At 36.5% G+C, this 14330-nt stretch overlaps 2 protein-coding genes across 3 annotated transcripts in view; one reads left to right on the top strand and one right to left on the bottom strand.

Annotated features, from left to right (window-relative positions):
- creb5b (cAMP responsive element binding protein 5b) overlaps positions 1-3042 on the bottom strand; it is a 49750-nt gene extending 46708 nt beyond the window's left edge. The window contains exon 1 of one of the 2 annotated variants that reach the window (XM_038269522.1): positions 2954-3042. Coding sequence is in view for 1 of the 2 variants with exons in the window: in XM_038269521.1 (XP_038125449.1) it covers positions 2902-2931 (30 nt within the window). In the remaining variant the exon portion in view is untranslated. Of the gene's footprint in view, positions 1-2901 lie in introns of both variants that reach the window. The other variant, XM_038269521.1, reaches the window with a different exon arrangement.
- Positions 3043-12861: 9819 nt separating this feature from the next.
- The window catches only part of jazf1b (JAZF zinc finger 1b), a 32380-nt gene continuing 30911 nt past the window's right edge, over positions 12862-14330 (top strand). Inside the window, exon 1 of the mRNA XM_038269524.1 lies at positions 12862-13103. Coding sequence (XP_038125452.1) covers positions 12989-13103 — 115 coding nt within the window. The 5' untranslated portion in view covers positions 12862-12988. The remainder of the gene's footprint in view (positions 13104-14330) is intronic.

Genomic DNA, 14330 nt, shown 5'->3' on the forward strand with positions numbered 1-14330 from the left:
GAGCAACCCTTGGATCCCAACTAAACAGAGGATGACAGCCAGTTGGACCTGCGCCTGAAGACCTGCTGTTCTTCATTTCTATGTTGAATCATTTTCTGATACTTTTTTTGACTCCAATGTTTCACCTTTGGTTGTTTGTCAAACTTTTATCACCATTTGTTTTCTCTTATAGAGCTTAACAGTGGCTGCAGATAAAATATAGTATATATTATGTAACACTGCATATATGTGTATATGTGTGTGTATATATTTATTTATATACATATAACGATACAAGTTTGACATACCAATCAGAAACTGATCCTACATGGAAATAAATAACAGCAGGTCTTCAGGCGCCATATATAGATATATATATATATAGTTTAAATGTTTCATTCTATTTCATTAATATGTAGACCAGCGAATATTTATTCTGCATTTTTAAGCCAGTTTTGAAGAGTTATAGCTGCTTTTATTTCTTTTTATATTTGTGTTTTTCTTTTTGTAATATGCTTACTGTTGTGTTTTTTTTAGGTAGACAACTTTAAGATATGTCCAGAGACAACAGATGAAAAATAGCCTTCTGGCTAATTCTGGTGCTTTTGCAGGAATGCTTATTAATGTACACTGTCCCTGTCAAATAAACAAATTAATCTAAATAATTTTATTGTCACAGGAAAATGGTGATCACTATATGAGAGATGCTGTTTCTTATTTTTCATTTGAGTATTTTAGCAGATTTCACAGGAAACTAAAACCATATGATGGATCAAATTCTGCTTGTAATTCCTAAAATGCCTCTCTGAATCCCCCAATTTCTTTTATACTTTAGATTGTCACTTCTCAACGCCCTTCCCTTGGAAACGACACTGGGCTTATGTTTTATATAGATTTTTTTTAGTTTAGCAGAGGAAATTTGGTTACACTTCAACATTAACTGAACCCTGATGTGAGCGAGCTGAAGGATTAGGGTCTAGCGTTTGGTTTCAAGAGGAACAGGGGAGGAATTCTCCAGGTAGTCCATGCATTAGAATTCAAACAGTATGGTAAAGGAAAGAGGGGTTAAGGTGCAAAGGGGTTTAAAGCAAGCCTGAACACGGAGAGCAATTCAAATCTATGCATTGTCACAGCCTTGGCTTTTGACAGCACAAGTTCAAGGCAGGATTACAGCGATCACCTGAGGCAGAGTGGATGGCTGCCTTAGATGGTTTCAGCGTTTTGAAAAGCAAAATTAATTCTAAGTCAAACTTGATTTAATTGTAATTTTAGACCAAGACAAATAGGTCGCCGGGGCAATGGAACCCCATAAACTGACTGAACAAGTTGAAATCACTGCAAGAAATAAAAAAAAAACAGTCTGAGAACTTCTGAATAAAAGCTCCGCTTTCACTTTACTCTGAAAAATTATGGAACCTTTTTGGCAACTACTCAATCATATTTAGTTACTTTCAAAAATCTGCAGATTTTGTAAACTGTAGTTACTTTACAATATCTGCACAATTGATTTTGTTCCTACAATGCTAACATAAAGAAAATGTTGAACTGTTAAACTAACTGAATTTGATTAAATTAATGTCATAAACTGTTTTCTGTGGACCCCCTCCTTCTTTCTTTCTTCTTTCTTTTTTTTTTGTACATTGGCCCTATCATTACCCCAGGAATCATGAGCACTGGAAGCAGTCATCAACAAATAAACTTAGTTTGGGTCACATTTCACCAGTCTAATCAGCCTCAAGACTGCAATCAAGCCTAGGCAGAAAATCTGCAGCAATGTTATTCAAATCAAGCCATTATACCTGATGCTTTACCTGACAGACTATTATTATTATTCGGTGGTGGATTTGATGACATTTTGCTTATTTCCCCTCAGTAACAAAAGGTTTTTACGCACAGAAATTGACTTATCAAGAAATATTTTTAAACAGACTTTTGCAACTCAAATGAAATGTAGAATATATTAAATCATTTTGTCTGAGAGTCAGCTATTTTTAAAGTTTCTACTTCATCCTCACAAAGAAACAAAACCCAAGTCTTATTATTATTATAACATATTTCTATTGCGTTTGTCTTCTAATAATAAAAAAAAAGTAATATGCAGGATTTCTGGTCATCTGTTGTCTCACCTCTCTCCTCACATATTTTACAGTCTACATGAAAGAAAAGTGGTTATTGACAGCGCTGTCACATAAACATAATGACAGCGGCCGAGGAGCAATCATATAATTAAAGCGCGTTTCTTCCCTTCCAGCCGGATGGCAACAAAGCGCGCCTCGTCAGCACAACCTTACTGAAAGTAACCCTCAACATCAAATATCGACGAGCCTGCAGCATGACGTCATGTTGCTCACATTGCATATCGGGGGGGAATAAAAAAAAAAAAAAAAAGAAGAAGAAATTTTGTAGGAATCGAAGCGTGTTTTTCTTGCATGACAGCAGCTGAAGCGTTTTCCAGGCGATGATTGAACCGCAGGGTCCGCGCGGGACACTCCCCCGGCTGCGCTTTATCCCCAAACGGGACAGGCGTGACAATGATGCAGACATGCAGCCCAAAGAAAACTGGAAAGAAAGCACCTTTTGTGTTCTTGTTTATTTTATTTTGATTGTTGAAGTTCAGATCTGGATCCTGCAGATTATTAGATTTGGACCTAGAGCTGCAGCGGGCACTTGACTCTGCGTCCAACTTCAACAACGCTAAATAAAATCTCACGATAATGACTTGAGATGACAATCCTTTAAAATCGAACAAAACTCGCGAAAAACTGTAGCAGCTTTAAGTTCAAGTCTTTGTAAAACGGGGAAGAAAAAGAAAACATTTTTTTAACCTAAACTGCTGGAGTGAACAAGAAAACAAGCTGTTGCATGAAAGACAAAAACTCGCAAAAAATAAAAAAATAATCGCTTTAAACAAAGTCAACAAACCTGCAGAGGCTCGTGCACAAGGGTCTGCATGGTGGCAGCGCTTTCAACTTACCAAACAAGTGTAGAAAATGAAGCAGCCTCTGAGAAGAAACCACGTTGGACTGAGAAAGGATTACAATGCGATCTATTTAGAGAAGCATAACGTCACCCCTGGGGTGACGTCACGTGGGATTCCTGAACTTCTAAATCATAGCGGACCCTGCGCGAGGAGGATTGGGGGGGCCGTGGGGTGGGGTAAGTGGACAGGACACCGGCTGGGTCGTGGAGTGGGTGTGGTGTGATACAGCAGGATGACCTCTGCTGACCCAGGCTGAGAAGAAGGGTTCAGTTTGATGCTCAAGTTCAATCAGAACCCATACTGCTCAGCATGAATTAAAATCTATTCAGCAAATTAATATTTTGCTTTAATTATCTAAAAGCTACTTGAATGTCTTAAATACCTTTTTTTTTCTCCTGTCTGTATTATGAATGAGATGCTGAAGTGCCATATCTGATTATTGGGATGACCTAAATGTATTCTTATCATCAATTTATGCAAATAATTATTTACAGAAATATGGGTTTTAAAATTATTTTTTTAACCATATCTTTTCTATTTATTAGCTGTTCCAATGTATGCCTTGTATAGGGATATTTGAACGAGTTATGGACTTCAATCTGATCAAATATTGCCTCTTTCGGGCTCCTACAGTTTAACATCCTTTTAATGACATGCTGCATCAATCAGTGATCAACAGTGAATGAAAACTGTTTCTTCTAGCTCTATGTTTCCATAGCTCAAAACAAAAAAAGAATAAGCAGTTGAAAATGATTTATTGTAAATTACATACACACAAATATTATTTTTTGGGGGGGAACAACATGGTCAGACCCTACCTAAACAGAGAGCTCAACTTTTTATCCAGCTAACTATCAATTCTGTTGTTACTAGGCAAAAATATGGTGAGCAATAAGCACTAAAAAAAATTAAACACCTACTATCATTTATTTGAACTTAGATGATCATATCAGGTGGCCATTCTATAATCAATATGTTATAATATTTGAGCAAAAAGCTGAAACTCTTCTTCTTCTGCTTAAAATGAAAACAATATATATTTTTTTTATTAAAAACAAAACAAAATCTGAATATAAAAATCAGTGTGATCAATGTGCTATCAGCTAAAGCAGCGTGTTAGAAACATTCAGTGGCATTTCTGAAATGTGTGCCTCAGCTCCAGCACATTAGAGGAGATTTAGACCTCTTCTGAGTGCAACGCTTTAGACTTGGTGACTTGCTGGTGCCAACTGGCTGTGATTTCTTGGGCCACAGACAGTGGTAGTAGTGAAGCCATCCTCTACTCCAGGGATTAATGACTCCTCACACATTGAAAAATGTTTACCACTGGCCTGCGACCACTCCACTAGACACACTAAGAGCTCTGTCACCGAAACAATAAGGCAGTCTGAAGAGCAGCCATAACTCAGAGCCTTTCTGCCTCTGTCTTTTAACCAGAGCTTTAATCAACATTTATGACATCCCTTTGTCTCTTTATTGCCAATATATTCCCAACCAATCCAAAAATTATGCTGCCAGAAGAACAGACAATTAAGGCTGGAAAGAGCCGATACAGTTTGGGTCAGTGACCCACACTAAAGGAGATTTGATCTATATTATACTAACCCTTTTATGATTATGCGTTTGGGTGATGCTTTTGTGTAAGATCACCTTGAACAACCACCAATGATCACTGCAGCAGAATAGAACACAACAAATCTTTGCTGTCCAACAGTGAGGAAATTCTGGTATGGAAATATTCTCGTTCTATTCTATTCTACGTGCACAGAGGAAAGGTGAGGCATGGAACAAAAGAAATATAAAAAAAGACTGTTCTGCTTTAACTATCTGAATCATTAAGTGATATGTGCACTTTCTTAATTGTAGAGCTGTATCCCTTTGTGGTTCTTTTTGTTTTAAGATATTGCTAAATTTTGATATTTAATTATCTTTACCTCATAGAAAAAAATGCATTCTTATTTGAAATGTGTCGTACAGATGCTCAGGAAGCCTCCATACGTCATTGTCAATTTGCACAGCTTTTTACCTGCTCTGGAAGTTTTTGGTTGTTTATGTTTGCTGCTGTTTTTTAAATTTTTTTCCCTCCTTTATTTGGCTTAAACATGCCTTGTTTTATTAATAACTACTCAGTACTTTTATACTCTCTCAAAAGTTTTTTTTTCTTCTATGGATCATCTTTTTCTTTTTTCTCCTTTTTTTCTTCTATGTGTATATATATATATATATATATATATATATATATATATATATATATATATATATATATATATATATATATATATATATATATATATATATATATATATATATATATATATATATATATATATACATATCTTATCTTGTCTAGTCAAGTAAACTGAAACACTTACCTTATTACATTCCCCCATAATGTTCACAGTAGGTTTAAAGCTGAAGTCTGTAAGTTTTTAAAAATCACTTTTTTGTCATATTGGCTAAAACTGTCCCTATGCCCAGACAGCAGTACATGTGATATGTAACCTGTGAAAAAAACTGCTTCAATTGGTCCCGCCTACTGCCTGTATTTCAATCTGGAAAGAATAATTCGGGACGAGTCAAAACAACCAATCACAGCCAGAGGAGCGTCTGATGGAGTGTCAATCACAGCTCACACACGCTGAATCCCGCCCCCCCCCCTACTGGTCGCATGCGGTAGCCGCGCAGATGCTGTGAGAGGGGTGGAGCTTGGAGGTGGGGCATGAGTGAAGCAGAGAGGGTGGGGGAGTGGCGTGAAACCTGTTTTTCTTCAAATTTTCAGTCAAAGTCTGCTCTCTCCTCAATGTTACAGACTGCAGCTTTAAGGTCTGAAAGGGCAGAAAACCTCTCCAGCTAAACTCCCGAAATCATATATTATGATGACAGTCAGAGCAATAGGGTGCCTCACATATGCTTCAGGGTAAAATTATGCAAGCCAATTTATCTAAGATAGAGCGTAATTGGAGGATTCGTGGTGAAAAAATTATCAGGGTCAGTTTTAAGATTACCTAGAAACTAGCACATTTTACTCTAAAAAAGGGTCCACTTATGAAAACAAGCTGAGAGACAGTACTTGATGACAAGGAGGGACTCTTTGGAACCAAGAAGAATTAATCTTAGTCGTTATTTATATTAGAGGTGGCCAATCCAACTCAGAAATGTGGTAACCATTCAGCAGTCGAAGCTATTAATGACAACAAGTGCAACAATGCTCAATAAGGTTATGTGAAGCCTTCAGGATAGAATATAGAAGTATACCCTATAAGACTATGTTGTGTTGCATGTTTACCCTGTTGAGGTTGCTTTTGAAACAAAGGTGTAGATCCATTCCACTCTAAGCAGAACTTTGATTTAATTTTACATTTAAACTTCAGGGTAAACATCCAGATTTCTGTATTTCCTGTTGATTGTATCACAAAAATGCTCATTTACAAATCAACATTTTCCTTGAACATATACATACAAAGAAAAAGGTGAGATATTTCAATTGTTTAAGCTAATAATCTTAAAACTTATGTTGGAATTAGAATCTTGCTTAATTTTACCATGCATGTTTAGCATTTTAACTTATATAACATTAGTACAGTTTCCCCATTATGAAAATAGCCCTAAAGTCATTAACACTGTTGGCTGGTGTATGGTGAGATGATTCCTTAGGAAACAGGAAGAGGACTGTCTGTTTTTATACATTCCTTTAACATCTTTATTAGACGTCAGTATATGCGGCATTAGGTGATTGATCTGTGTGATGTTGCATTATCTCTAAGTAGACGAGCGGTTTCTTTTTTTTTTTGGTTCCCTCCAACATCCAAAACCATGCGTTAGGTTATGTACATTACCTATATAAATCCACTCTAGGTGTGTGTTATGGCTGTGGTCTCTCTCTCTACAGCTCTACAGCAATGAACATTGGAGAAAGACATCAGATCAGCAGTGTAAAAAGGCTAATTATGCAGGTGAATCTTTTTTATTCTTTTTTTTTCCTCACAAAGATGTATATCACTATTCATTTAGATTTTTTGAAGAACTTATTCTTTTTTGTGACAAATATTCTGACCATATTTTACAGCAAAAAAAAAAATAATTCTCAGATGTGTGTGTCTCATTCAGTTGCAGAGAAGTGACAGCTTTTTCTCAACTCTTTGGCAAATGGTCAACACAATTTGCTCATCACTGCAGAAGTGAATCTAGGATATGATCTTAACACGTTTAAGACTTTTGTCTAGTAGAGATATGTTTGGTTGAAGATGGTGGTTCACAATGTGAAGATGTCATGCACTTGTTGCAGAGAACTGAACCACATACCCCATGCTCGGATCCTTGTTCTTCAATTATCTCACAACAGCTAAACATAAATTTGAGATAAGATAAATCAAATTTCCCTTTTTTTCTTTCTTGGTTGTAAGGAAGTCCTGTAAAAATGATCTCTTTGACTTGGTTAGTACAGAGAAGTACATGTTACCACCTTCTTTTTCTACACCTCAGTTCCCACAGATTTTTTTTTTTTATGCTTCCCACAGCAGTTGTCCACGATGAAGTGACCATTTAGCTCCAATATTGCCTTTTGCTTAAACTGTTCGTATTTTTACTAATCTCTACTAATAAAAAAAAGGTACAAATATGTATTTTCTCCCCAATGTTTTGCCCCCTTCTGCATGTTTCCCCATCTTCACAAGTTCCATAGCCAAGTGAAACAAAGCTTAATAGGTAGCAAAGAAAAGTGTTTCAAGATGGCCTTCCTCTCCTGGCATACAACACTGTAGGATGTCCACTTCATTTAGAGTAAAGAAATTATTGTTGGATGTTTTGTTTCTCTACTAATAATTCAAATTTCTTCACTTAGCTAAAAAGTGCTGAATGGTTATTGGGATTTAAAAGCAGATGCTGAGTAATTCTCAGTAAGTTGACAATAAACAAAAATGAAATAACAAAGCCTGTCTTAGGTGAGTAACTGAAAGTCATTGCTCGCTCACCTAAACAGCATTTAAACGCCACTTTTGCTTTATGTGTTCCTTTTAAACAGTTTTGTAAATCTATTGCACATCTGTTGCCTCATTTGCATTTATGGGGTGTAACAACCTGAAGAGCTATGATTAGTTATAGCAATACCCATCAAGGGAAATGGTAAAGAAATAAATGGACTGAGAAGAGGTAGTATTTTTTATTAACATCAATGCTCCTTTTATATATATATATAAAACAAATAAAACAGCTGCAATGTAATTATTGGAGCATTTTCTAGGGGAACAAAAGACAAACAATGAATAATGAAGAAAACAATGAATAAATGAACTTCAAAATTGCATTGTTATTCAAATAAATAAACATTTAATTTCTTAACAATTTCAAATATACACACTTGAATAAAATAAAGCTATGATTTGTAATAACAGATCTTGTTTTTGTTGTTTGTTTTTTTTACTTTTTTGGAATCAAATAATGACAATCCTAGACATGTACTGGTGTAAGATTGAAGTGAACAGGTTGATATTTTCTTGTTATTCTAAAAAACTTGTGAGTTTAATTGATCCTTTGGTAAAAGTTGATATAACTTGGATGTTTCACACTGGATAACCCTGTAATGATAGAAATAAACCATCTATGTTCTAGTTTATGCATGATTAAAACATCGGTTTGACATTCTGCAGCACAAGGCAGTGTTGTATTACCATTAACATACAAACATCATGTCATAACACAGCGGCAAAGCCTTTAGGATTTAAAATATAACAAAATTACTTTGTAGGAACAGCTTTAAACTTTACTGGAAGTAAATGGGCTGATGTAGATGGTATTTATTCAGTGACAAACACTGCCACTCTGTGGCCATTAGCTGTTCTTGAGCCACTTACAGATCCACTAAGAAGTAAACCATATATGAAACCATCTGGTAGAAATTAAACTCAAGTGAGCCAAAGCTGGTGCAGCCCTGTCAAACACAAAGCAGTGATTTCAAACAATGTTCTTAATGACTTCAGCCTGTTTTAGAGCTGGGTGATTATTCAATAAAAATCCAATCATTCTTTTTTTTTTTTTTTGCTTATGGTGATTACATTTTTGGAAAATCTGGATTTTTTTTTTTAACCAGTCAACTAGTCAGCTATCTTTTAAGAGAAATGCAGTGTGCAAAAAAATGTACCTATTCACTTTGAATAAAAAAGAAAATATTCAAATAGGAAAAAAACAATTCTTTTTTGAGACTAAACATTTATAAATCCTGGAAAACCAGGCTTTAAATCACAAAGATGATCAATCCTACTATCATAAACTGCAAAAAGGTTTCTGCCATTACTAAATAAATCCAATTAACCATACCACTATTGAATTAAATATCACTTTAAATCAGTCTATGGAGGGTGTAATGTCTAATCATGTATTTCTGCAAAGGCAAGAACACCCAAAGGTGTAAAATGTTGTTCGAGGCTACTCAGAGCCCCCTGCTGGCCAAATAGAAAAAAAAGACGTGGGGACATCTGGCTGCTAAAAAGTCCTGTGTCCACAGACATTCTAATTATATCTATATATGTCTGGGACTAAAGGTTGATGACAGAATCAGTGAATAATGACATTTTCTGCAGTTGCTTGTTAATGCTTCATCTAAGTGTACAATTCCTCTGAGCTAAATTTCTGCTTATCTGAAAATAACTGAAGCTAACTAATAAATAATACATATCATTATACCTATAACATATTTAACATACAAAAGGGAAATTGGAACAAAATACATTTGGCTGAATGTAGATTGTGAAAAAATCATTAGTGTAGGAAAAATATACAAAAAAAAATACAAACAAAAGATTCAAAGTATAGGTTGTTTTTTTTTACTTTTTTTTTTTTTTTACTTTTCTGTCACACTTTCAGGAGAGCCAGCTACCAACAATACTAATAGTGAACACATTCAGGAAAATAACCCAGATTAACAACTAACAAATTCTGTATATATATATGCATATGTAAAAACTAAATCCGAGTAAAGTGAAAATCCAAGTAAAGTGATACGTGGCGTGCAAAATAGTGCATAAATGTCAATTACAGTGTTGAAGATCTAATAGATCCAAAATGCTGCAGCCAAAGTTCTGATGAAAATTAAAAAGAGAGATCATACAGGTGCTGGTCATAAAATTAGAATATCATGAAAAAGTAGATTGATTTCAGTAATTCCATTTAAAAAGTGAAACTTGTATATTATATTCATACATTACATACAAACTCATATATTTCAGATGTTTATTTTGTTTAATTTTGATGATTACAAATGACAACAAATGAAAATCTCAAATTCATCATATCAGAAAGTTAGAATATTGTGAAAAGGTTCAAAATTGATGGCCCCTGGTGCCACACTCTAATCAGCTAATTAACTCAAACCACCTGCAAAAGCCTTTAAATGGTCTTTCAGTCTAGTTCTATAGGCTACACAATCATGGGGAAGACTGCTGACTTGACAGTTGTCCAAAAGACGACCATCGACACCTTGCACAAGGAGGGCAAGACACAAAAGGTCATCGCTAAAGAGGCTGGCTGTTCACAGAGCTCAGTGTCCAAGCACATTAATAGAGAGGCGAAGGGAAGGAAAAGATGTGGTCGAAAAAAGTGTACAAGCAAGAGAGATAACCGCACCCTGGAGAGGATTGTGAAACAAAACCCATTCAAAAATGTGGGGGAGATTCACAAAGAGTGGACTGCAGCTGGAGTGAGTGCTTCAAGAACCACCACACACAGACGTATGAAAGACATGGGTTTCTGCTGTCGCATTCCTTGTGTCAAGCCACTCTTGAACCACAGACAGCGTCAGAAGCGTCTTGCCTGGGCTAAAGAGAAACAGGACTGGACTGCTGGTGAGTGGTCCAAAGTCATGTTCTCTGATGAAAGTAAATTTTGCATTTCCTTTGGAAATCAAGGTCCCAGAGTCTGGAGGAAAAGAAGAGAGGCACTTCATCCACGTTGCTTGAAGTCCAGTGTAAAGTTTCCACAGTCAGTGATGGTTTGGGGTGCCATGTCATCTGCTGGTGTTGGTCCATTGTGTTTTCTGAGGTCCAGGGTCAACGCAGCCACATACCAGGAAGTTTTAGAGCACTTCATGCTTCCTGCAGCTGACCAACTTTTTGGAGATGCAGATTTCATTTTCCAACAGGACTTGGCACCTGCACACAGTGCCAAAGCTACCAGTACCTGGTTGAAGGACCATGGTATCCCTGTTCTTAATTGGCCAGCAAACTCTCCTGACCTTAACCCCATAGAAAATCTATGGGGTATTGTGAAGAAGAAGATGCAATACACCAGACCCAACAATTCAGAAGAGCTAAAAGCCACTATTAGAGCAACCTGGGCTATCATAACACCTGAGCAGTGCCACAGACTGATCGACTCCATGCCACGCCGCATTGCTGCAGTAATACAGGCCAAAGGAGGCCCAACTAAATACTGAGTGCTGTACATGCTCATACTTTTCATGTTCATACTTTTCAGTTGGCCAACATTTCTATAAATCCTTTGTTTTTATTGGTCTTCAGTAATATTCTAATTTTCTGATATGATGAATTTGAGATTTTCATTTGTTGTCATTTGTAATCATCAAAATTAAACAAAATAAACATCTGAAATATATGAGTTTGTATGTAATGTATGAATATAATATACAAGTTTCACTTTTTAAATGGAATTACTGAAATCAATCTACTTTTTCATGATATTCTAATTTTATGACCAGCACCTGTATCTCTCCTAGCCTGGCTTCTCTTCATTGCCTTCCTGTTAAATCCAGAATAGAATTTAAAATCCTCCTTCTAACATATAAAGCCTTAAATGGCCAAGCTCCATCTTACATCAGATATCTGACTGTTCCTTATGTCCCTAACAGAGCACTTCGCTCTCAATCTGCAGGTTTACTAGTGGTTCCTAGAATTTCTAAAAGTAAAATGGGAGGCAGATCTTTTAGTTATCCTGTGGAACCAACTACCAGTTTTAGTCCATGATACAGACACCCTGTCTACTTCTACAGTAAGACTAGGCTTAAAACGTTCATTTTTGATAAAGCTTATAGTTAGAGGGGCTCAGGTTATCCTGAGCTATCTCTATAGCTATGCTGCTGTTGGAGGACATAGGGACCCTTTTTCATTATTCCGCTTCATTCTATCTCTATTCTCCCATTCTGCAGAATTTGTTAGTTCAATCTCTAACGTTCTGCTCTCTCTGCTTTTTTTGATAGTAGCTTCATCCGGTCTGTTCCTGTTTGACTGTGACTCCATCCTGGAGAGAAATATCAGCTGTGCTGCTGCCATCAATGCCTTTGTTTGTGGATGATGGCGCTTGACCTATTTTTCAGTGTAGTCCTGGTTCTCTAACTGTCACTAACTGTATGTGCTCTCTTTCATCCTTTGACATAGGAGCTGGTTTGGAGCTCTTCTGCCTGACTCTGTGTTTACTGGACGGGGCCGCCTGTGGAGCTGGTTGACATATGCCTTTTGTATCTCTGCTTCTTTCTGTAAGCGGCCTCGGCAGATGGCCACTCACACTGAGTCCGGTTCTGCTGGAGGTTTCTTCCTGTAAAAAAGGAGTTTTTCCTCTCCACTGTCACTACAAGCATGCTTGGTGTGAGGGATTGCCTTCAAGTCACTGAATGATGCAATCAACTGGTTTTCTTTAGATAGAAAACTTTGAATCAGTCTGACTTTATGATCGAATTGTCTCTATAGAGTGCCTTGGGTGGACATGTTATGTGAGTTGGCAATATATAAATAAACTGAATTGAATTTAAAGTATAAGCAAGAGATTGGGAAAAAGAAGCATCCTTAGCTAGAAAGACGTTGCTGATGTGCGCTTTTACCACATCCGCTTTGCCCTGACATTATCTGTAAACTGCTGCGCTTTTCAAATGAAAATCTACCTCCTAACATCCGGTGCTGCTGACTGCCTCCAGCTGGTTTGACGCAGCTCGGAGGAGTCCCTGCCCAGCTCCAGCTGTTCTCCCCGCTGCTTTGCCCCGCTGCCTCCGCTCCGCTGCCTATCCTCGTTTCAAATGTCACGGCGATCATGACAGGCATCGCGGCTGTTTCCTTCTTCTCCAACGCTTGCAGCTTCGCCGGCTGCGGGCTTCATTTTGACTCCCTGTCTGAGCTCATCATGCACATCGAGGATAACCACATCGGTAAGAGCAGCACGCAGCACCCAGCGCCCTGCCACGGCCGAAGCTAGCAGACGTGGCTACTGAAGGCTATAGCTAACAAGTTACTTCCTGCGTCCTAGCAACGCGGTTGCTAGGTGGGGTGGTTGTTGATGTTCCGCTGCTTCCTGTTCGTTTCGAGGAGGAAAGCTGCGCGACTTTCCGTGTCAATGTTACACCGACAGAAGTGGACTAATAGGATAAGAAAGAGTAATGGGGGAGAAAGTTTCTCTAAGTGTGGGCAACATCAAGGCAAGGCCCCGCGCACAGATCAAAGTGCCGCTTAGAGACTTGAATCATCAGGTTGCGCTGAATAGTTAGCAGCGTTATGTTTGCCTGGCAGCGTCATGTGACCAAACTAATAACACAAGTTTAGAGCTTGCTGCTGCTACTTTAATCCACTTTATAAAGTTCCAGCTTGTCTTAGAATAAAACACATAGTATTTATAAACATTATAAGTGATTTTTGTGCCCCTTTCTTTGCAAACACCTCTTGATGGATAATCATTATGGCAGATTTATTTTGTCATTTTGTACACACGAGTGTAAACAAAAAGAAATTTCGTTTAGAACAGCTCTAGACAACTCATTTTTAAAGTGCAGCCTTGAAAACAGTAATAAATGCATAAAATAAGTAATATAAACATATCACTGTACATTTACAGTTCTAAACATTCCTTTTTTTAAATAAATAAAATAACCCACAGTAATAAATACATTAGAAAATAGTAATATAAACACATGACTGTATATTTAGAGTTCTAAACATTCATTTTTTTAAATAAATAAAATAACCCACAGTAATAAATACATAAAAAATAGTTATATAAACACATGACTGTATATTTAGAGCTCTAAAAATTCATTTTATTAAATAACTAAAATAACCCACAGTAATGTATACATTAAAAAATAGTAATATAAACATATGACTGTATATTTACTGTTCTAAACATTAATTTTTTTAAATAAATAAAATAACCCACAGTTATATATACATTAAAAAATAGTAATATAAACATATGACTGTATATTTACAGTTTTAAACATTAATTTTTTAAAATAAATAAAATAACCCACAGTAAGAAATACATAAAAAAAATAGTAATATAAATATATGACTGTATATTTACAGTTCTAAACATTCTTTTTTTTTTCAAATAAATAAAATAACCCATTTTACATAACATTCAGCTGTCTAGTGGCTTGTAG

This window comes from Cyprinodon tularosa, unplaced genomic scaffold (assembly GCF_016077235.1).
Source record: "Cyprinodon tularosa strain WSP-4 unplaced genomic scaffold, ASM1607723v1 ctg73, whole genome shotgun sequence".
NCBI classification, from domain to species: Eukaryota; Metazoa; Chordata; class Actinopteri; order Cyprinodontiformes; family Cyprinodontidae; genus Cyprinodon; species Cyprinodon tularosa.